Source organism: Acomys minous (genome assembly GCF_964271855.1).
Source record: "Acomys minous genome assembly, chromosome: 10".
NCBI lineage: Eukaryota > Metazoa > Chordata > Mammalia > Rodentia > Muridae > Acomys > Acomys minous.
This window is the reverse complement of record NC_140491.1, coordinates 64099771-64122122: the sequence shown is the minus strand read 5'-3', so window position 1 is coordinate 64122122 and position 22352 is coordinate 64099771. Positions and strand designations below refer to the sequence as shown.

The 22352-nt window shown below is 42.8% G+C and overlaps 1 protein-coding gene across 16 annotated transcripts in view; it reads right to left on the bottom strand.

Moving 5' to 3' along the window:
* Positions 1-22352, bottom strand: part of EHMT1 (euchromatic histone lysine methyltransferase 1) — a 134154-nt gene that overhangs the window by 21816 nt on the left and 89986 nt on the right. For 13 of the 16 annotated variants that reach the window (XM_084798806.1, XM_084798821.1, XM_084798817.1 and 10 more), the window contains 3 exons: positions 15559-15681; positions 5838-5939; positions 3887-3991 (listed from right to left, as the gene is read on the bottom strand). In XM_084798806.1, coding sequence (XP_084654932.1) covers positions 3887-3991; positions 5838-5939; positions 15559-15681 — 330 coding nt within the window. Of the gene's footprint in view, positions 1-3886; positions 3992-5836; positions 5940-14785; positions 14849-15542; positions 15682-22352 lie in introns of those variants that run through there. The other 3 variants (XM_084798810.1, XM_084798811.1, XM_084798812.1) reach the window with 3 other exon arrangements.

The window sequence follows — 22352 nt, the reverse complement described above, 5'->3', positions numbered from 1 at the left end:
AGCAGCACACAAAGCATAAAGCCCATTGGCTAGAAAGAACTCTACCCCGAGAAAAGCATCTTCCGACGGTGAGGCAGGAGAGAGGCTATTCTGGCATGAAGAGGGGAGAACCTAGCATGAGCAGCAGGAGGAAGCAAAAACAGAGGACAGGTGTCAGTTAGGGAGAAACAGCTACCCAAGGCATGGGTAACAGTCTTCCCAGAAGTGAGACTGCTCCAACAAGGCAGGAACATGAGACCAAGGCCCAAGACATACAGATAATGTAGAGAAATATGACCTCAAGTTTGAAGTGGAAGATGGATAAAACCAAGGCTCTTCTGCCACGGTGCTGCTGAAGTCTCTCCAGGATGCACTAGGCTAGGCCTGGTTTCCTGTCTATTAACAAAGCATGGCTTTCTCCACTTCAGTACTGGCAAGTGCTCACATGAAAGGGAAGAAAAGAAGAAGGAAAAAGAAGACAAAGACGAGGCAAGCGGTAGTGGTGCCCACATTCACTCCCAGTCTTCAGGAGGCAGAAGCAGGTGGCTCTCTATGAGTTTGAGACCAGCCTAGGCTATAAAGTGAGTTCCAGAACAGCCAGGTCTGTTAGAGAAACCCTGCCTCAAAAAACCAAAAAGCCTTCATCCACACATCACACAATATGTGTGTGATATGGGCCAAAATGCAAAGCTAAAAACTATATGCCACTATAAAACCACAGGAAAATATCACCTTCAGTCAAAGCAGTGATTTATTGTCATTGTTGTTGCTTGGGTTTTTTGTTTTGAGATAGAGGTTTCACTCAAGCCCAGAACGACCAGACTACACTCACCTGCTTCAGCCTCAGTAAGAAGCGTAAGCCAAGCCGGGCTCGGTGGTGCATGCCTGGAATCCCAGCACTCAGGAGGCAGAGGCAGGCAAATCTGTGAGTTCAAGGCCAGCCTGGTCAAGCCAGGGCAGCCAAGGCTATGCAGAGAAGCCTCACAAGGGGGAAAAAAGCATAGGCCATCATGTCCACCTAAGTAATGGTGTCTTAAACAATACCGGAAGCAGGATCCAAACATATACATAAAGATCAACAATCGTTCCACTTTTTCAGGCAAGTGTGGTCTACTTAGCAGGGCCAAAGCTAGTCAGTGAAATCCTGTTTTTGTTTGTTTGTTTATTTGTTTTGTTTTTCGAGACAGGGTTTCTCTTTGTAATAGTACTGGCTGTCCTGGACTCACTCTGTAGACCAGGCTAACCTTGAACTCAGAAATCTGCCTGCCAATGTCTCCCTGAGTGCTGGGATTATAGGTGTGTGCTGCTACGCTAGCTTGAAATCCTATCTTTAGGAGAAGGGAGAAACAAAACAAATACCTGCCACTCAATAAAGCACGAGCTAAAGATCTGAACAGAACCTTGACCAAAAACCATATGAAACAGCAAAAAAGCCCAAAAGAAGATGTTACTATCAAACAGCCATTACACAAATGAAAATTAAATGAGGATTAAAACCACCACAAGCCAGAAGCAGCCTGATCACTCTGGAGACAATGTGGAGGCTCTCCTAGATAGTTTCCATTTCTAAAATTCATTTGAGGAAAGTCAGGGCACAAATATTCACAACTCTGTAACAGCCATGCGTCCACCAACAGACATTTCAGGCAACAAGAAAGAACCACCAGAGTGTGCAATGAACCCAAGACAGTCACTCCCACTGAGGATTAGCCTCCATTCTGATAAATTCCTGACAAAGGGTAAGATCCAGAAAGAAGACTAAATGTGAGTAACTTCAGTGTGAGAATGGCTACGTTCACCATCCTCACTGTGCACCTACATGTCAACAAAGCAGCTAAAGTAAAGCATGTCATACAGCATAAATAACAAACTTAAGGGCTGAGTGTAGTGGCAGATGATCAACACTCAGGAGACAAAGGCAGACAGGTCTCTGTGAGGGTAAGGCCAGCCTGGTCTACATAGTGAGTTCCAGGACAGCCAGGGCTACATAATGAGACCTTGTCTCCAAGAAACTAACAAAACAAGACAAAAGCCAGACTTGACAGCAAACTAATCCTTCCATACTGTAGGAATAGCCACTGATACTTCAAAGCTAAGTGGAATCCATTTCACAACAAAGCTATGCAAATCAAAGGACTGGGCAACACTTATATAAGCTTTGGAAATTATAAAATTCGGGGCCAGTGATGTGCAACATGGTTGAGCAAGTCAAGTGTTTGCCAAAGAAGTCTGATGGCCTAAGTTTGATTCCCAAAACTTACATAAAAGTGGAAAGGAAATGACTCCTGAAGATTATCCTCTAACCTCCACAGAGCCCTGTCAGACGTGCACCTCTACCCCTAAATATAGTACGTAAATTAGGAAGGAAGGAAGGAAGGAAGGAAGGAAGGAAGGAAGGAAATGATAAAACTTGAAAAACTCAGCAGCAGCCAGCGGTAGTGGCGCACGCCTTTAATCCCAGCACTCTGGAAGCAGGTGGGTCTCTGTGAGTTCAAGGCCAGCCTGGTCTACAAAGTGCAGGACCACATGAAGAAACTCTATCTCAAAAACAAAAAACCAAAGAAAAAGAAAAAACAAAACAAAACAGCAACACCAAAAATTCAGCAGTGCTGTAAAATGAGCACAGCCAGATGACCTGTGGAGAACAGCCAGATTATGGAAGGCGAGAAGGGCTACTACCTCCCACCCGTGTGACTGCACTCAACACTGCTCCTGAGCACAACTCATATAGGGACAGGACCTTTTCATGCTGTACTGGATCTTGCTAACATTCTTTTTTAGTTTTTGCCCAACTTGAATTTGCTTAGAATGGATGGGGATAGCCCTTAAGAGACTCTGCCCCCTCTCTGTAACAAGGGTTCATTATATAACTCTTGAGTAACTTGCAGATTTGGAAAAGCATCTGGAAGAACAATAAAAATAGCAGTTAAGAGAGTCTGAATGAGGGCACAGTGCATGGGTGGAAAAAGGCATTCTTGCAAGCCATAAGGTTGCTAAACGAGACTCTCAGGGCAGCAGAGTGCATCCTCCTGGGGAGGGTAGGCCTCTAAGGCCCACAGACAAAGGCCATTACTACTGCTGTTGGCTGCACACCTGAACTAGCTGCTTAGTTCTTATTGTCAATTGACACAACCTGGAATTACCTAGGAAGAGGGAATTTCAATTAAAAAATTAGCCAAATCACATCAGCCTCTGGCCAAATCTGTAAAGCAACTGTCTTAAATTATATTGATGTTGGAGAGCCCACCCCAATAAGTTCACTGGTTTCCCAAAGTAAACTCTGGTGGAATCATGTCTCAGTTTGTCCTTGGGACCTTAGAAAAAGGGGCAGACATTGCTTGCATCTCCCTCTGAAAAAGAATTTTAGCAGGATGGGTAAAAGTGTGTCTTTAGACTATTATGGGTTCCCTATGAACAGATAAGACATTTGTTCAACTATCCCCAGGAAGAGTCACACAGTATCTAGAGGGGTACCAAAACTACTTCTCTGACTCTGCACTCTGTAGTTTCTGTGCAAATGACATGACTCCATAAAACAGGCATCCACGGAGTTTATTAAGTCCATTCACAAGTCTTTTTCTTTCAAATCACAGCCTCCTACATGAGACCTAGTGACCTTTCTTGGGTTCCTCCCCCAGGGCAGTCAAGGACATGAGCCAGGAGAAAAGAGCAGGGCAGTGATTCATACAAGCCTCACACCCTGAACATGCCCACACAGGGGGCAGATCTGCAGGGACCTGGTACAAGATCCATGTTGAGTCAATGAGATACTGACCACAAAGGGCCAAAATAGCCATCATGTGCTAAAATTCTACTTCAGAAGGAGGAAGCTGCCCAGTGGCATGGCTCCTCTGGCCTTCTAAGAGGCTGTGCCCTAAAGGTTCCTAAACCACCATGAAAAACTCACATTGTCCCGGATATTGATGTCAGAACCTTTGGACAGCAGCAGCTTCACCAGGTCCACGTGCTTGTACTCAGTGGCCCAGATCATAGGTGTCCAACCACCATCATCCTGAGTGTAAGAGACAAAAGATATCACCACCACAGGCAGGAAGTAAGAGAAAGGCTTCATGCAGCTTGCTCAGGGACTGAGTCCTGAAAGAACTCTTTTCTGGCAAGTCAAAGGCAGGCCCCGGCCCCCACCAAAGGAACAGCCTTCTGCAGTAGGTGAGGTAAGCTGTTGGCTGACCTCTCTGCTCCAGCTAACACTACTGTCAGAACTGAACATTCAGTTAGCCTGCACCAACCCCAGGGAGGGCACACAGCAAGGTTTGGGGGAAGCATGACCAGAATGTTTTCACTCACGCTCTTGGCAAAGAGGTAACTGACACTGCCTCTTTTAGAAGGCCAGCGGAAGAAAGACAAATCATGTCTGCTGAGTCTGTAAGGTCCTTTAAGGATCTCATGAGTTGCCTTCCTACCACTATGGCTGACATCAATACATGTTAAGTAGTTTCATTTAGACCAGAAAAAGTATTCTGCAGGAACTGAGTGTTCTGTTGCCACTTATCAGTCTGGGAGACAGCCTCCTCCCCCACACCTCCAAAGGGCTCCCTGTACACCCATACTTGTATGTCATTGTAGACACACGTAGCCTCCACAAATGAAGATGATCTGAGACAATGGTGACATAAGACACATACATGCTGCATAGGCACCCGCCCAGAACAGAATGCCTGGCAGTAACCCAACAGGATGAATAAATATACAATGCTAGGGGCAGTTAAAATAAATCAGACCATGGGCTGGAGAGACGGTTCAGCCACTAAAGGCTAGGCTCACAATCAAAAATAAATCAGACCATGCTACCTTTAGATAATGAAAAAGAAAAGAGGGGTCCAACTACAAGCTGCTACTTTCTAGTCTATGTGGCAGGAGATCACAGACAAGATAGTACAAGGAGCCAGGCGTAAACCAAAAGAGCAGGGTAAGCCCCAGGGTACGAGGGAGATGGAAATGCAGCCTCAGCCAAGAGTCAAAGGGCCCTACGACACTGTGTGTGGAGCAGTTCTGAGGCTAGCTCTTCTTACAGCATTGGCTGGACTGACACGTCTTTGCAGATACCTACTGTGTACCTAGCACCAATAAGGCACCATAGGTCACAGAACTGGTAAAACGCCACCTTATGACTGACAGTGGAGGAGGCAGGTCAGTAAACTACACAGTGAGACAATGGACAGCGGCAAGGAACAACTAGATGTGGAGAGAACTCCAGGTGCCTTCAGAGGGCATTAGCTGTCCTGGGCACAGGGTCTGGGAGACACTGCACAGAAGTGAGGAGGCCTGACAGAATACCAAGGATGGAGCCATCAAGCAAGTATTGCAGAAAGCCTTTCCAAACAAGTGGAGAAAGTGAGGATGAGGGCTGCGCTGGCCATTTTTTAAGTCAACTTACTGTAAGCTAGGGTCATCTGAGAAAAAGGAACCTCAATTGAGAAAATGTCTCCTTCAGACTGGTTCTGTGGACAAGTCTGTGGACATTTTCTTATTTCATAATTGATATGGAAGGGCCCATCCTACTCTAGGCACTACCACCTCTGGGCAGGTGGGCTTGGCATATGTAAGAAAGCAACCTAAGCAAGCCATGGGAAACAAGCTAGGAAGCTGTGCTCCACCATGGTCTCTGCTCCAGACCCTGCCTCCTGCCAGGCCCCACCCGGACTCCATCAGTGAAGGAGTGTCCCCTAAGGTCACATAACCCCTTTCCTCTCAGGTTATTTTTGGCCATGGTGTTTATCGCAGCATGACAAAGACAAAGCCTTTTGGGGCTTGTGGGCCTTTAGGCATCTGAACTAAGAGGAGAGGCGTGAAGGAGGAGGAGGTGGAGAGCTATGGCAGGAACAGGGGAATGGCTGTACCTGGCAGTTGACATCCATCTGTCCATTTGAAAGCAGATACTGAACCACATCATAGTGGCCTTTCTTGGCAGCCAAGTGCAAACATGTGGAGCCCTCTGCGTCCTGCAATACAAATGCCATTCAATCTAGAGAAACTACTCATGACTTCTTGCTGCAAACCAGAGAACTTATGCTTCCAACCCAATGGCAGTTACTGTCAATGAACCCACTCAACTAAACCCAGGCTGAAAGACCAAGATCCTGTCTTAAAAGCCCAATGGTTACAGGACAAGTACTTTGTCCCAAACAGGGGAGCCTAAGGTTGGAGGAAGCGGTGTTCCAGTGTCATACACCTATACAACATGTGCATCCTGATGAAGAGCTTGCCCACTTCTACACTGAACTAGGCGGCTGCCAAGCTGCTTGTCATGAGCATGCTTTGCCAATTCCTGCCAGAAACAGTTCTTTTTTTTTTTTTTTTTAAATAATTTATTTTTATTTTATGTGCATTGATTGGTGTTTTTCCTGCATGTATGTCTGTGTAAGGGTGTCAGGTTACAGACAGTTGTGAGCTGCCATGTGGATGCTGGGAATTGAACCCGGGTCCTTTGGAAGAGCAGTCACTGCTCTTAACCACTGAGCCATCTCTCCAACTCCCAGAAACAGTTCTAACATGAATGTGGGGCCTATACAGGCCCCAGTTGTTCATTAAAAGACTTTGGAGAGCTAACCTTGGTTATAGAGCACACGGAAAAATAGAGTGGCTTAATCAGTAGGAGCCATCCACATGCAGAGAATTTAAAATCAGGTGAAAAGAACAGGCACCAGGCAAGCTTGCTGTTCAACCATATTACTGTTTTTGTATCCTCTGGTGCAGAGAATATTTCATTAGCTTCTGGTTCTGCTGCCTCCTGGATTCTACACACATTATACTACCTCACAGTAATGATAATACTAACAACAACAACACAACACAACGATGATGATGTTGGAAGCCACTGACCAAGAGTACACCTACTAGGTCAGGCACTGCTCCCGCGCGCCTGTTTTCCTGCTCACAAGGATCATATGGATACACAGGCCATTGCTCTTAAAGACAATTCTCCCCACTCTGATTTTTGTATTGGCATTATTTTTATTACCTTTCTCTCTCAGAGTCTAAACACTGGGCTTTAGCACTTATCATCAGACACACCTAGGATGCTGATCTTTCTCAAGGAGTCTGTCTGCCCAACTCCAGGTCTGGGATAGTAAGAATCGACCCTGGAAGACTGCTGCAGGCTTTAAGAATAGTGATGGCATATATGGCAGAAGGAACTGGTAGCTAGCTGAACTACACGCAGGCAGACCCAAACACACACTGCACGTACACACGCAAGCGCTCACATGTCCACAAACTTCATGGCACAAGGCATGGATGTGTGCCCCAGGCAGGAGGAGTGTGAGGGGGTGCTTCTCACAGGGTACAGACCAGAGAATAATTTAGCCAAAAAACCCTCACAGAACTGAGACATAAAATTAGCATACAGTAGGCACTTCAGGCACAGAAAAGCTATGGTATACTGTTCCCAACAGTCAGGAGTGGCGTCTCCAAGGTTTTAATCACACCCACCATAGAGACATTCACAAGCTTCTTTCCCTAGTCAACTTCCAGGACAATAGCCTAGTAGAGAATATCTAGCTTCTGGCCTATGTCAGTATCTCTGTAGCCAACAGTGGGGCTCCTGAAACACTTGTAATAGTGTGCATCATTCCACAGGACCTCTACAGCTCCTTCTCAGGTCAGCACAGTACAGATAACATGCAATGTTCATTTGCTGTCTTTACTTTTTCCCCATCTTACTATATGTGTTAGTGTATGGATATTTTGCCTGCATGTATGTCTGTGTACCACATGCCATGGAGGTAGAAAAAGGTATCAGATCCCCTGGGGCTGGAATTACAAATTATCGTAAGTCAACATGAAGACGCTGAAAACTAAACTTGGTTCTCTGGAAGAGCAGATGTGGAACCATTTTTCTAGTACCTGGTTGGCTGTGTCTAGCTGAGGTAAAAACCAGCCCTAGATTCTACATTCCTAGCTGAGGAACATAGAGCTATAGCTCATTTCTGCTGTTTAAAGATATGTTAAATGCTATTATGTTTCACTCACTGCCTGTGCTAGGATCAGCCACATAAGAATTACCAGGATTGCACTTTACTGGTGTGACAAGCTGCTACCCAGGGGTCTCCACTCACCCACTGACACATGGCCCTGTAATTCTGTACCTTGCCAGGGCTTTTCAACATTACTAAGCTATCTTAGTCAGGTCTTAAAGGTTGAGTACTTTTTTACACTTAAAATTGTTATCCATGGGTGTGGTGAGCACCTGGGATCCCAGCACTTGGGAGGCAGAGGCAGGCAGATCGCTGTGAGTTCAAGGTCAGCCTGGTCTACAAAACGAGTCCAGGACAGCCAGGGCTACACACAAAGAAACCCTAACTCAAAAAACAAACCAACCAAATGCTACCTCATCTTCCACGGGCTGCTTATGTTCTCAATTTTCTTTTCAGCTGTTTATTCTGTAGTCATAAAGATAATCTCTCCTTATACTTTCTGAAGGTTCTATCAGTTCACCCTCCTCCTCCTCCTGATTTTTGGAGACAAGGTTTCTCTGTGTAGTCTTGGCTGTCCTGGACTCGCTTTGTAGACCAGGCTGGCCTTGAACTCACAGAGATCCACCTGCCTCTGCCTCCCTGAATCAGTGCAACTGTGTTCCATTCTGTCTCTCACACCATGACCATCATCACTGTACAACACCATGGTTGGCTCCTATGGGTGTGTTTTGTGCATCTCCCGCCAGAGCGCTTGGTCTGCAGCCATGACTACTGGCACATGTGGCTTAAATGTTCCACTTTTCCAAGTTCTCTACTTGTTTGACCTGGTTTTACATGCTTCCTGTAAGGTAGCTACATAAAGTTTTTCTAGGTTCTACTTTACTTTCTTTATTAGCATTTTTTTACCTTTAAGGCTGTATTTTTTATTTATTTATTTATTTTTTAGCACTTTCTCTAAAGACTACACTATTTATCTTTAATTCTAAAGGTGATGGCTCAGTAGTTAAAATCCCATACTGCTCTGGTGGAGGACTTAAGTTCAGTTCCTAGCACCTGCATTAAGTTAGCTCATGACCACCTAGGGAAATCTGATGCCCTCTTTGGTTCCTCTCAGGCACCTGCACTCAAATGCATATAACCATACAGAGACACATCACATAATTAAAAATAAATCTTTAAAAGTGTTCACTATATCAGCACACTTAGTAACTGCATTCTAAAAATTTACCCTTAAACCTACAGTAATTTTTACTCTCAATCAAGAAAACTTCTTTTTTCAGGAGATAGAGACCACAACCAATGCAGAGTCGTGGATACACCCACAATACAAAAGAAGGCTCAGGGATCACTGCAGAAGAAGGGGTGGAGAGAAGAGTCTAAGGGAACATGAAGTGTGCTGTGAGCTTGTGTCTCCTAGCAATGGCAAAAAAGCTTCACCTATGAAGTCTCAACAGCTGCCAACATATCACTTGAACAAGGAGGACACCAATAGACATGCTAGTGGCTACAGGGAAGATCACAAGGACTCAATCCTAACAAAGAACTGTAGGAAACTAAGGAATGCTGAGAGTGGAAGAAATGGTGTCTCCCAGGAAATAGCCCACAAATTGGTTAAACACCAAATGGTCAGCTCTAAAAACCTGTACATACAAGTAACACTATACAGACTAAGAAGATTGTCTTTATATAATTAGAAATACATGATCTCTCTCTCTCTCTCTCTTTCTCTCTCTCTCTCTCTCTCTCTCTCTCTCTCTCTCTCTCTCTCACACACACACACACACACACACACACACAAAATGAGAGAAGGAAGCCATGAACTTGAAAGTGTGGAAGAATTTGAAGAGAGGAAAGGAAAGGGAAAATGATGTATATTTTAAAAAGCATTATTCATTTGTTATTAGGCTACAGAAATAGCATTTTGATCTTCTACAATAAAATAACCTTACAAAGAGACTCCATTGTCCACTACCATTCTCTGTGTTATTGCTAGTGTGTAAGTTATTTGTAAATCTGTATAAACTTCATCGTATGTGTCCTTGTTTTAAACAGACTCTTGTCTTTGAAGAAGTGAGTCTGGTGCAGTGCAGATTTATAACAGGCTTCAGCATCATACAGGCCTTCTGTGCCCCAATGTCTAAGAAGAGGGTCAGCTCAGAAGGGACATCAAAGGAGAAGCCCACATGCAGAGAGACCATCAAGGATGTTAGCTTCATTTGTTCCTGCCACGGTGGAAGTAAAGCCCCTTCCCTCCCCCCACAAAAAAAAATTGGGGCATGGTAGCAAATGCCTTTAATCCCAGCACTCAGGAGGCAGAGAAAGGGAAGAAGGAAATTAAAGTAAATAGGCTGAAGTGGCTAGCCAAGGAACTAAAAAGATTTGCCTGCAGAAAACCAAGGACCAAGGAGAGTCCAGCCTCTAATGGAGTAGAAGAAGTCCTAATCATGTATCGTGTCCATCAGTGGCTCCTGTCTCCCTTCTTGTACAAACCCACACTTCTAAAATCCAGAGGAATGCTTTTACCAACTGTATTCTAAATGTAAGTTTTTAATAACTACAAACATTTCAAAAAGGGGAATTCCCATCACATAATAATGATGGGAATAAAATAAATGATATTTTATAAAAGAGAAATCATTCACCAGGTATCTGCTTTGCGATACAACCAGAATAGGCAGTGGGCTGCTGAGCCATGGGGGCTGTGACCGGTTTAGGTATCAGGCTAACGTTCCATGTAGGGGTCAACTTTACACATTAAAATACATAAAGCATACTTAATGGCAACTTGGAATCTCAGTCATACATTTAATGTGTCTCAAGTATTTTAAATTACTTCTAGTCTTACGCTTTTAAAACTTTTTTAAAAAATTAAATGAAACCACTCCTTGGTTCTTGTCCATTCAAAACTGTGAGCCAAGCAGGGAACAGTGCTGTAAGCCTTTAGTCACATCACTTGGGAGGCAAAGGAAAGATCGCTGAGCTTAAGGCCAGCTTGATCTAGTTCCAGGACAGTCAGGTCTACATAAAGAGATCCAGTCTCAAAAAACAAAACAAAAAACAAAAAACAAAAAACACAAACATAAACAAATAAAAGAAACTAACAAAAACAAAAACTCTTTAACATCTCTAGTGTGATGGTGAATTTTCACAATGTGCTATGAAAGATAAAGGGAATGTGAGTATGTAGTGTATGACAAAACTGTAAATGAGAGGAAGTAGTGATTTAATGACGTTACATGAGATCCTCTAAAGGAAACATTTCTACCAAGCTGGAACATCACAGAAATAACTGATTGAAAAGAAGCATAGTACCACTAGGAAGGCAGATGCAGGAGATCTCTGTGAGTTTGAGGCCAGCCTGGTCTACAAAGCGGGTCCAAGACAGCCAGGCTACACAGAGAAGCCCTGTCTTGAAAAACAGCTTCTATATTCATTTTCTTGTTTGAGACAGTGTTTTGGTGTGTAGCACAAGCTGGTCTTGAACTCAAGACATCTGCCTGCCTCTGTCTCACAAGTGCTGGGAGTTAAGGACACCTTCTCTGGGCTGGCCTTTTCTTCTTAGATTTCTTTCCTCTGGCACAATGCCAACCTCTTCTCATTCACTGCCAGGCCACCGCAGGCCACGCTGGCAGCAGGCTTGGGGTGCCTGCCAGTATGCAACCTGCATGTTTACTCTGGGCATGCTCAGAATTTCTTTGTCTTTGATTCTTGACAACTCCTGCCTAATGTATCTGAATGTGGTGTGTTTTCTATTTGCCTTACTTGGGTTTTATTGAGTTGCTTGTTTTGTCCGTGTGTTTAGATCTATGGATTACTGGTTTTCTTCAGCTTAAGAAATGTATGAGATGGATGCTGTAGTGCACACCTGTAATCCCAGCACTCAAGAGAGACAGAGGCAGGCAGATCTCTGTGAGTTTGAGGCCAGCCTGGTCTACAAAGTGAGTCCAGGACAGCCAAGGCTACACAGAGAAAAGGGGAAAAAAATTATGGTCATGAGTTCTTAAATCTTTTTGTTGTGGTGTTTGTTGTTTAGTTTTTTACTTACTAGGTTTTCTCTGCTGTCTTTCTGATGAATCAGGAACAAATATATGTTGGGTAGTGTGGTATCCTGGGTTTTAATACTGAAGTTTCCCTTTCCCTCTCTTTTGCTATATTAAAACTGCTACAAAACCACCCACACATTTCTCAATCTGTTTTTAAAGATTTATTATGTATACAGTATTTTGCCTGCATGTACACCTGCACACCAGAAGAGAGCACATCTTTTTTTTTAAAGATTTATTTATTATGTATACAGTGCTCTGTCTGTCTGATAGAAGGTATTAGCATTAGATCACATTATAGATGGTTGTGAGCCACCATGTGGTTGCTGGGAACTGAACTCAGGACCTCTGGAAGAACAGTCAGTGCTCTTAAGCTCTGAGCCATCTCCCCAGACACGCTTCTCAGTGCCTGCAGCACTTCTTAGAAGGCACCTCTTCTAACCCCCAGCTTTGTAGGCTCCCAACTGTTCCAGATGAAGACTTAGCCCTCCTTTCTAATGTAGCAAACTCTGCCTAATAAGATACCTTGCTGGCCTGAAGTATAGTATTTAGTACCAGAGGAATTGTGAAAAGTTAACTCAGTGTTAAAACGGAGTTGATAAGTCTGTACAGAGGTTATGGAAACATTTTGTTGAGAAAACATACAAACATGTACTGATGTGAAAGAGTAATTTTTACATTGGGTAACGGTATTAGATGAATCCAGAGCCTCACATATAAATGCTAGGGCATGCACTCTACCACTGAATGACATCCCTGCACCTTGTTCTTTAGGCTGCTTATTTAGTATAGTATGTCACAAGACATTGTATTCTTATGCTTTGTTTTCAATCTCATGTACTAAGTCTGGCCCTTGAAATCACTCTGTAGCCAAAGACAACCTTTAACTTCAAACACACAAACACACACACATACATATACACACCCTCCTGAGTGTAGTGATTGCAGGCCCACCCTACCACACCCAGTTTATGTTGGAGATCAAACCCACGGACTGAGCATGCTAGGCACGCATTCCACTAACTAAGCTACACCCTTGGCTTTCTAATTTTTATTTTACTATTTTTATTGTTGTTGCTGTTACTATTTTAGGCTTATTTTGCTTTTTTGACATAGAGCCTTACTATGCAGCTTGGGCTGGCCTGGAGCTCACTACATAGGCCAGACCAGCACTGAACTCATAGAGATCCTCCTGTTGCTGCCTCCCAGTGTGCTGCTGCCACACAGGCCCTACCTCCCAGTATGCTGCTGCCACATAGGTCTCTAATTTTAAAGTGTACAAATCAGTGGAATTACATATATGTTAAACCATGATCACCACTCTTTCAATACCTTTTTCAAAACCAAACAAAGAGCCTACAATCACCAAGCTCTACCTACCTTCCACTCATCTTTACTATATCTGGCAACATCATGCAAGCCACACTCTGTCTCTGACTGTCCTACCTGGGAATCTCATACAAATGAAGGTTTGTGGTACTTATGCTTCGGTCTAGCGTTTTCTACTTTATATTCCCAAGACCAGGGCTGTCATATCTTTGTGTTTGATCCTAAACTTGGCTGTATGAGGTTCTGTTGAGTAGACAGAACTACTTGTTCAGTAATGTAATAAAGGATAATTGAGTTATTTCTAGGAAGAGTCTGGCAATAAGCAGTGCTGCTCACGGATGTTCTGTATTTCTTGGTTATGTACATAGGGGCAGAACTGCCGAGCCACTAAGCCATTAGTAACTGCATTTGAAAAGAGGCCAAACCTAGTTTGGCCCTGGAGTCACAATCCTCCTACCTCCATACTGTGAGTGCTGTGATCATGGGTTTTACAATCTTGAAAAGTATGTAACTTTAGCTATGATGCTCAGTTCTTTGATCCGTGGTAGAACCACATTCTTCAATATATGAAAACTAAGTTTTCCCAGCACCATTTGCTGAAAAGTTACCTGAAATGAACTAAAAGTACAAACAGTGATTTATTCTGGGATTTGTTTCCATCTAATTCTATTGGTCTGCAACTCCCTCTATATACGAGAATGATCCCATTTTCATTACTGTAACTTTGCAGTAAGTTCTGACATTAGGAAGGCTAATCCCATCAGTTTGCTCTCTTTCAACCTTGCCTCACTATTCCAGATCTTCTAGCGTCTGTATAAACTTTACAATCAGTGTTTCTGTATATATTTGGAATTTTGATAAGGATTACATTGACAATTTACAAACAAAGGATAATCTCCCATTTAATTGTGTCTTTTTTAAAAAAGATAGGGTCTTAAGTAGTCCAGGCTGGCATCAAACTCACTGTGAAGCCAAAGATGACCTTGAACTTCTGATCTTCCTGCCTTTTTGCCTCACAAATGCTAGAATTAAAGGTGTAAACCTCTATTCAGGGTTTTACGTGGTACTGAGGCAGGCACCATCAACTGAGCCCACAGACTAAACCCTGTCTCCTTTAACAATTGCTTTTCAAAAAATAAATAAGTAAATTGCTTTTCAATGTGTAAGCTTTTTATCTCCTTGATTAAACATACTCCTAAGTCATTTATTATTTTTGTTTGTTTTCAAGACAGGGTTTCTCTGCATAACTGCTCTGACTGTGCTGGAATTCTGTAGACCAGCTGACCTCAAACTCACAGAGATCTGCCTGCTCTGCCAAGTGCTGGGATTAAAGGCGTGCGCCACCACCGCCTGGCACATCTTTTATTCTTTTTGATGTTACTATAAATGAAATTAAGTCAGGTTCCTTTTTAGATAATTTAACTGAAAGAATATAGATATATAAAGCATCGCTCTATAGGTACATAGATATACAGATATATAAAACATGGTGATGCACACCTATAACCCAATCTTAAGATTCTGAAGCAGGAGGATCACAAGTTCTACGCTCACAGTAAGACCCTGCATCAAAAAAAGAAAAGAGAAATGCAACTGTTATTCTTGTCAATTTTGTGTCCTACTTTTTGTTAAATTATTTTACTAACTCTAACAATAGTTTTGCTTGTGCACATAAGATCACATTAATATGAAGTCCTCTTTCCAATTTGAGTATCTTCTATTTCTCTTCTTGCCTAACTGCTCTCAACAAAACAAAGGAAGAACAAGGAAGGAAAGAAGGAGGCAAAACTCTTCATGGCCAACTCTTCCTTGGTTGATTTGTCTATCATTCTACAACAGGTAGATCAGATGGTTACTAGGGAATCCTTGCTAGTGGGTCAGGCCACCATGTATTTAGTTTGCACCTGAAACATTCTCAAAGGCTGATTCCCAGCTTAAAACCTGTGGAATTTTCAGAAGGTGGAGCCAGGCTGGCAGAGGCCTCTGCTGGTTATACCTGTTCCTTCTGACCTGTGAGCACAGAAACAGTGGCTGCTGCAAGTTTCCACTGCAATTCTGCCCTGCCTTCTGCACTAGGATGGGCTGAAATCATGATCCAAACTAAATTTTACTCCCACAACTATTACACCAAGTACTAGAAATGCTATGCTAGCAACAGGACTCGTGTCTGACAGCAACGAGTTCCTGTAGGGGCTTCAAGGAGAAACTGTGCCCTTTTCACCTACATAACATCTACGCATGAAATAGGAATATGAACCTGACTGGGTGGGTACCTTCGGATCCACCTGTGCTCCCGCCTTGATGAGGTACTTCACTGCATCCAAGTGGTTGTTTTCTGCAGCCTCCATCAGTGGGGTCCGCTGATCTTCTGAGCAAGTGTCGATATTGGCACCCGCCTAGTAAAACACAGATTGGTTAGATGTGTCGAGGGCAAGTTCTACATCCCCCTTCCCGGAGAGCAAAAGAGATACACAGCCTCTGCGCCGGCCACTAAGAGATTTAACCAACAACTGCTTCACTGGCCAGCTATGTCTGACTCCTCAAAACTGCATTCAAGACAGAGTAACTAGGCTGGGGCTGCCCAGTGGAAGGCAATGCTTTACCCTACAGCCCAGAGAAGACTATGGAGCAGCTCAGCTGTCAGCAGTCGACTTGTTCTGGCCATAGCCATTATCAAACCGGGTTACTTGTCTGATAAAGATATAAATTATTCTAAAATTCGTATCATTTGAGCTACTTTTGTTCTGTTTATTCTGGGAAATATTGTAAGATTTGGAGAAACAGGCTGACTACACAGGGTGCCCTCTGCCCCCCCCCCATACTCCCCAAGATTCTTCTACTTCTCTCTTGGACAGCTCTGTATCCTGCTGTGCCTGTATCGAGTCAATTTAGAAATGAAATCTAGCCCCCCAACCCCCCCCCCAAAAAAACCTGCTTAAGCTAGGACTTGCTAGAATAACTGTGTCTGTCTGCCTGTGTGGTGTTAAGTTGTTCATGCATGTAGCAGGGCCATCGTTCTGCAGTTGCCATGAACAATCAGCAAACACAGACATGCATATACACACACAGGAACTCTGGCGCAAGGACCTCATAGTAGCAAGCAGGCAAGCATCAAAATTGCTTCTGATAGAATTCTGTGCTGACTGATGCTGATTTCTTGTCTTATAACCAAGTATGATGGTAATCTCAACTGTCAACTTGATAAAATCGAGAACTGCCTTTGGGCATGAGGTGCTTAAGCTGACTGAAGACCCACCAACTGTGGGCAGCATTATCCCCTTACTAGGACCCTAACTGTATAAAAAGGAGAACGTGAGCTCAGAATATGCACTCAGCATTCATTCCTGACTATGCACGCAATGGGATCCGGTATCTCACGTTCCCGCCACTGCAAGCTTCTCCTCCGTGATGAACTGTACCTTAAACTGTAAGCCAGAATAACATTTTTTCCCTTAAGCTGCTTTTTAATTTTTACCTAAAATCTAATTGCACCACTTCCCCCTTTCCTTGCTTCAATCCTTCCTGTGGCTCCTCCCTGTAACTCTTCCTATACCTCTGCCTCACTCCCTCTCAAATTGATGACCTCTTATTCTTGGTGTTGTTACATGCATATATAAATGCATAGATATATAAATACAATCTGCTGGTGCTGGGCAACAGTGGCACAGACCTTTAATCTCAACATTCAAGAGGCAGAGGCAAGTGAATCCCTGAGTTTGAGACCAGCCTGTTCTACAGACTGAGTTCCACAATAGCCAGGGCCACACAGAGAAACCTTGACTCAAAAATAAATAAATAAATAAAATAAAATAAATAAGTAAATAAACAAATAAAGCTGCTGAATCCATTTGGTGTTGTTTGTATGAGAGCTGAGCACTCTGTATTAAATAAACAATTAGAGAGCCATTCCTGGGAGAGATTAATTGCCCCTCTGTCAGCAGTCCTTAGCTGCTTGGTCTAGTTATTTGGCTGGGGGTGGGCCACCATGGGATTCCCTACTTCTGTGCTGGCACAGCTATCAATATTGCCATTGTTCATATCTTGTTTAGGCAGCCATATTGTGGAAGGACTATGGGTACATCTCCCCAGTTATTTCCAGGAGACAAAAAAATCTTACCTTAAGTTGCTTCTGTCAACATGTTTTATCATAATAACAAAAAAAAGTACTAATACAACAAATAAGAAAAGAGTTCTAGGGGCTGGAGAGTTGGCCCAATGGTTAAGAGTACTGACCACTCTTTCAGAGGACCTGGGACTAACATAAACTACACTAACATTGTGGTTTATCACATCAATAGCTTCAGTTCCAGGCATGTATGTGATGCACAGGCATACATACAGGCAAAATATTCCTAGATATAACTTTTTTAAAATAATAAATTAAATACATTTGAGAGAGGGGGGGGGAGGGAGGGAGGGAGGGAGGGAGGGAGGGAGAGAGAGAGAGAGAGAGAGAGAGAGAGAGAGAGAGAGAGAGTGTGTGTGTGTGTGTGTGTGTCTGTCTGTCTGTCTGTCTGTCTGTCTGTCTGTCTCCTGGAGTCTATTTGGCTCAGCTGCAGCCACCCCAGAGAAACATTCTGAAGAGCCCTGACACAGGTATAAGTCCTCAATAGAGACTCTCACCAGGGCTTTCAGGTGATAGTAAATATTAAGGCACTTCACAAATGCTATAATCTGAAGAAACAACACACCTGGACTCAGGAAAAACTAGAAATAAATATATTCTATGGTCCTTCCTTGAAAATGTAGGTGATGCTGACTGGAGAAGGGCCTTCTAGGAATGGCAGTAAGAACCACTACAGCCAGGAATCAGACCAAGTGCCTGGGTGAGAAGCAAGCTGGCCCAGGCTTAACCAGACACTGAACAGTAACAAAAAGCTCCTATATAAAAGTTACACAAATACACATTTTATTTTGTAATATCTTGGAATCTTACGAGACATGAATGATGAAAACAAAACAGAGCTCAAATGGCTTGCCCATATGGGCCAACCATATCCAACAATAAAGACAGGAAGCACCATTCTGCCTCAAGCAACAATAACAAAAATGCAAGGTGGGAGGAGCCTGGAACCAAAAAAAGAAGCAATCTGGTCCTGATCCTGAACTTCAGCCAGAACTCACCTGAATTCCTTCAATTTTTGTTTATTTTTTGCACATACATTTTGGTTCTTGTTTATGCTTTGTTTTTGTTGTTTTGCATTAAATGAAACTAGATAAATAATAATATATACTATTATATCAAAATTAGCTTAAAGGCTAAAATTGGATGAAAGGGAAACATACTGCAAGTACATGCTTCAGGTTGGTAAGACCAGAGAAAGACAAACAAAGCACACTTAGGCCGGCAGCTCTGTTTCTGAGTACACAGTAAAACTGGATCTGGAAGTTATGGTGAGTCTACCTTCTAACAACACATTAAAAAAAAACAACAACAACAGAATGTTTGCATCTTCAGGAAATGTTCCTGCATTTAAAACACTTATACACTAGTATACAGCTATGTATTTATTTTAGAGGCTTTGCTTTATGGCATTGGAAAGTAGACATAGGGCCTCTTGCATACAAAGCATATAGTGTCTTGGGTAGTATTTTTCCTCTTGCTGTTATAAAGTAGCCTAAGAAAAAGCAATTTAAGGAAGGAGGATTTATTTTCATTCCAGAGTACACTCCATCTTTGGGCGATCAAGGTGTCGGGGCCTAAAACACCAGAAGGCAGTGATGGTAGTCTAGGCCCCAAGCCCAGAGAACAATGCACTCCTTCTTTAGGGTTGGCCTTTCCATGCTAATTAACCTAATCAGGATAATCACAGGTATGAGCAGAGGCTGCCCGAGGCTAAATAACCCCTCACAGGTACATGGAGACTTGTCTCCTAAGTGATTCCAAATCTCAAGTGGGCAATCAATATAGCAATGATCAGACTACAGTACCCAACCATATGCCCAGAGGGACCATGGTCAGGAAGCAATCCACACGGTCCTACCAAGAAAGAACAGAGACAGTGGGGGATGCTGCTAGACATCATGTTGAAAAGAACAGAAGGCCATGGACCTGAAAGATTGATCCTAGGTATAATGACAAGAGAATTCAGGTCACTGAGGCAAAAGGATAATTCTTGAAGCATCCAGGAATAAGCCAAACAGCAGATATGAAGTGTCAGAAGTCAATACAAAAGGCTCAACGTGGAATCTAGAACACAGACCTACTACCAGAGTCTTAATCACAAGACGAAGTACAGTGTGGTACCTGCTATTTTAGATGGGAAGGTTCCACATCTATGCATAGGGAACAGCTAACCAAATTAAAAAATATAGACTGAAGAGATTAAAAAACAAACAAGCAAAACAACAACAAAAACACAAAGCCAGGCATGGTGTTGCACACCTTTAATTCCAGCACTCGGGAAGCAGAGGCAGCCAGATCGCTCTGAGTTCGAGGCCAGCCTGGTCTACAAATCAAGTCCAGGACAGCCAAGATAACATAGAGAAGCCTTGTTTCCAAAAAAAACAAAAAAAAACAAAAAACAACAACAACAACAAAGGTAAGCAAAATATTCATACACATGAAATAAAAGTAAAAAGAATATTTAAAGGTCACTATAAGGTATAGTTGTTAATTTAACAAAATTAAATAACAATTATAATTATTTATGTACCCAATACTAGAGAATGCAATTATATAATACGAATATCACATTTAAAGGGTCAGAATACTCTAAATCAGTGTAGTGGGGGGCTTCATACCATTCATTTGAGAATCTCACTCAGACCAAAATCAACAAAGGAAAGAATGGAGTATAACTGTGCAACAGGTCAAGCGAACAAGCCAGACATTCCAAGTGTTTCATGTTAGAGCTGCAGAATATACACTCTTCGCATCAGCATATGGAACATTCTGCAGGCCGTACCACAAGTAAGTCTGAATACATTTTTAAAGATTTATTTGGTTTTAATTATGTGTACTGTGTATATATACACAATATATATAGGAGGCTGTGACGCCTTCTTCCCTTTTCTGGGACTCAAACTTGGGTCTTCTGAAAGAGTAGTATGTGCTCCTAACTCCTGAGCTATCTTTCTAGCTCCATATAATTTTAGTGCCCACCCCCCCCCAAAAAAAACCCTGGCACCACAGCACACATCTACTATAGCCACAATGAAATAAAATTGGAAATCTACAAGAAAGAACTTTAGAAATTCAACAGTATTCTCTTAAACAACCAATGGGCCAATGAAGAAAGAAAAGAGAAACTTCAAATATTTCCTAGAACTGGGAGCTGAGCAGATAGCTTGGAAGGGAAACCTCCTACCATGCAAGCACAAGAGTCTGTCTCCCATTTAAAGATGGAGTCGGCAGGGCAGCCTGGCTATTATATCAGCACCTGGGAGCCAGAACTAAGGGATCCCAGAGGGAAGTTGGTTTAGCTAGGCTAGGTTAGAGACCCTCCCTCTCTATAAAAAGTGGGGATGGAGTAAGGAAGACATGCCTCGTCAGCCTCTGCTAAACATACACATGCACACACATTTTCTGGGAACAAATGAAAATACAGCATGAAAAGTGGCAAAAGCAATACTAAGTAAGATATTCATGGCAATAAGCCACATAAAAAATAGCAGCCTCAAAACTAACAATAAACAAGCAAACAAATAAGTAGATGGATGCTTAAACAAAGAAAATAGAACAAAGCCCAAAGAAACAACAAAGATCTGAAGTAAAACAAATGAAAGAATATGAGAGGGGGGGAAAAAGACAAAGTTAATCTTTAGAAACAGTTAACCAGCCTTTGGCTAAACTAACTAAGGAAGAATATACAAGCAAAGGGAAAGGCTGGAGTAGATACACATCAACTCACATCACAGAAACACATAGATCATTCCAGACTATTATGAACAACCACATGATAGCAAGAAAGGGGTGACTTTCTGGACATCTAAAACCAACAAAAAGGGCCGGCCCAACAATGGAGCAATTTCTTATCAAGTGGGCTGGCTGATTCCATTCTTCTGCTACCGGCTTTTTGACTTTGTTCTCAGTTGTCTGGTGGCCATTAGTTCTCTCACTAATTTGCCAAGAATCAAGGAATATCTGATTTCCCCTACAAAGATGACCTCCTGACGCTGGACTCCAGCTGCCTCCTGTTCATTGTTCTTGTGGTCTTTGTGGTCTTCATCATGTTTAAGGCTTACCTAATCAACTGTGTTTGGAACTGCTACAAATACATCAACAACAGAAATGTACCAGAGATTGCCATGTACCCTGCCTTTGAAGCGCCTCCGCAGTACGTTTTGCCAACCTATGAAATGGCCATGAAGATGCCTGAGAAAGAGCAGCCACGCCCTTACGTGTCTGCCTGAGGATGGTCTGCCTTGTCAATAAACACTATACCAGCTTAAAAAAAATAAAATAAAATAAAAAAAATTAAACCAACAGAAATTGAGCAATGAAATAAAATGCCTGGAGACCACTATGTAAGAATGAACTGTAGCAAAGTAAAAGAAAGTGTCTTCTGACAAAGAGAAGCCCAGAGGGAGGCAGTTTCACACTGAATTTCACCAAATTTCAGGGATTTCTAAGAATATTGAGGGTGAGAGGTGTACACTAAGTCTATAACCAGCACAGATACCACCAACAGTTACAGCAGCAAAAACTACAGAAAACAGGGGTCCCTGGTGCAGAGATCCAAAATTCTAAACAAAATACTTGCAAGTTGACTAAATATCACTCAGATCTATCACCAGGATCAAGTGGCTTTTGTCCTACGGATGCAAATGACACCACACAGGCAGCCGTCATCAAGCTTCTGACACCACAGGAAACAAGGAACAGAGTTAATAGGTGGCTTATAGGACAGAAAGAAGTACTGGTAAAATATTCATTCAACAATAAACTGATTTCTAGATGGGCAGTACGGAAGACAATATTCAAGTTTCTCAGCCTCGGAAACAGGAACAACCAAGTGATGCAGAAACTATACTCCTGAGTGCACATCTCTCCCCCACCTCATCCCCCCTCCCCAAAAAGCAGTCCGAGAGACCTCTGCACATGTAAGTCTACCATAGCCCTGGT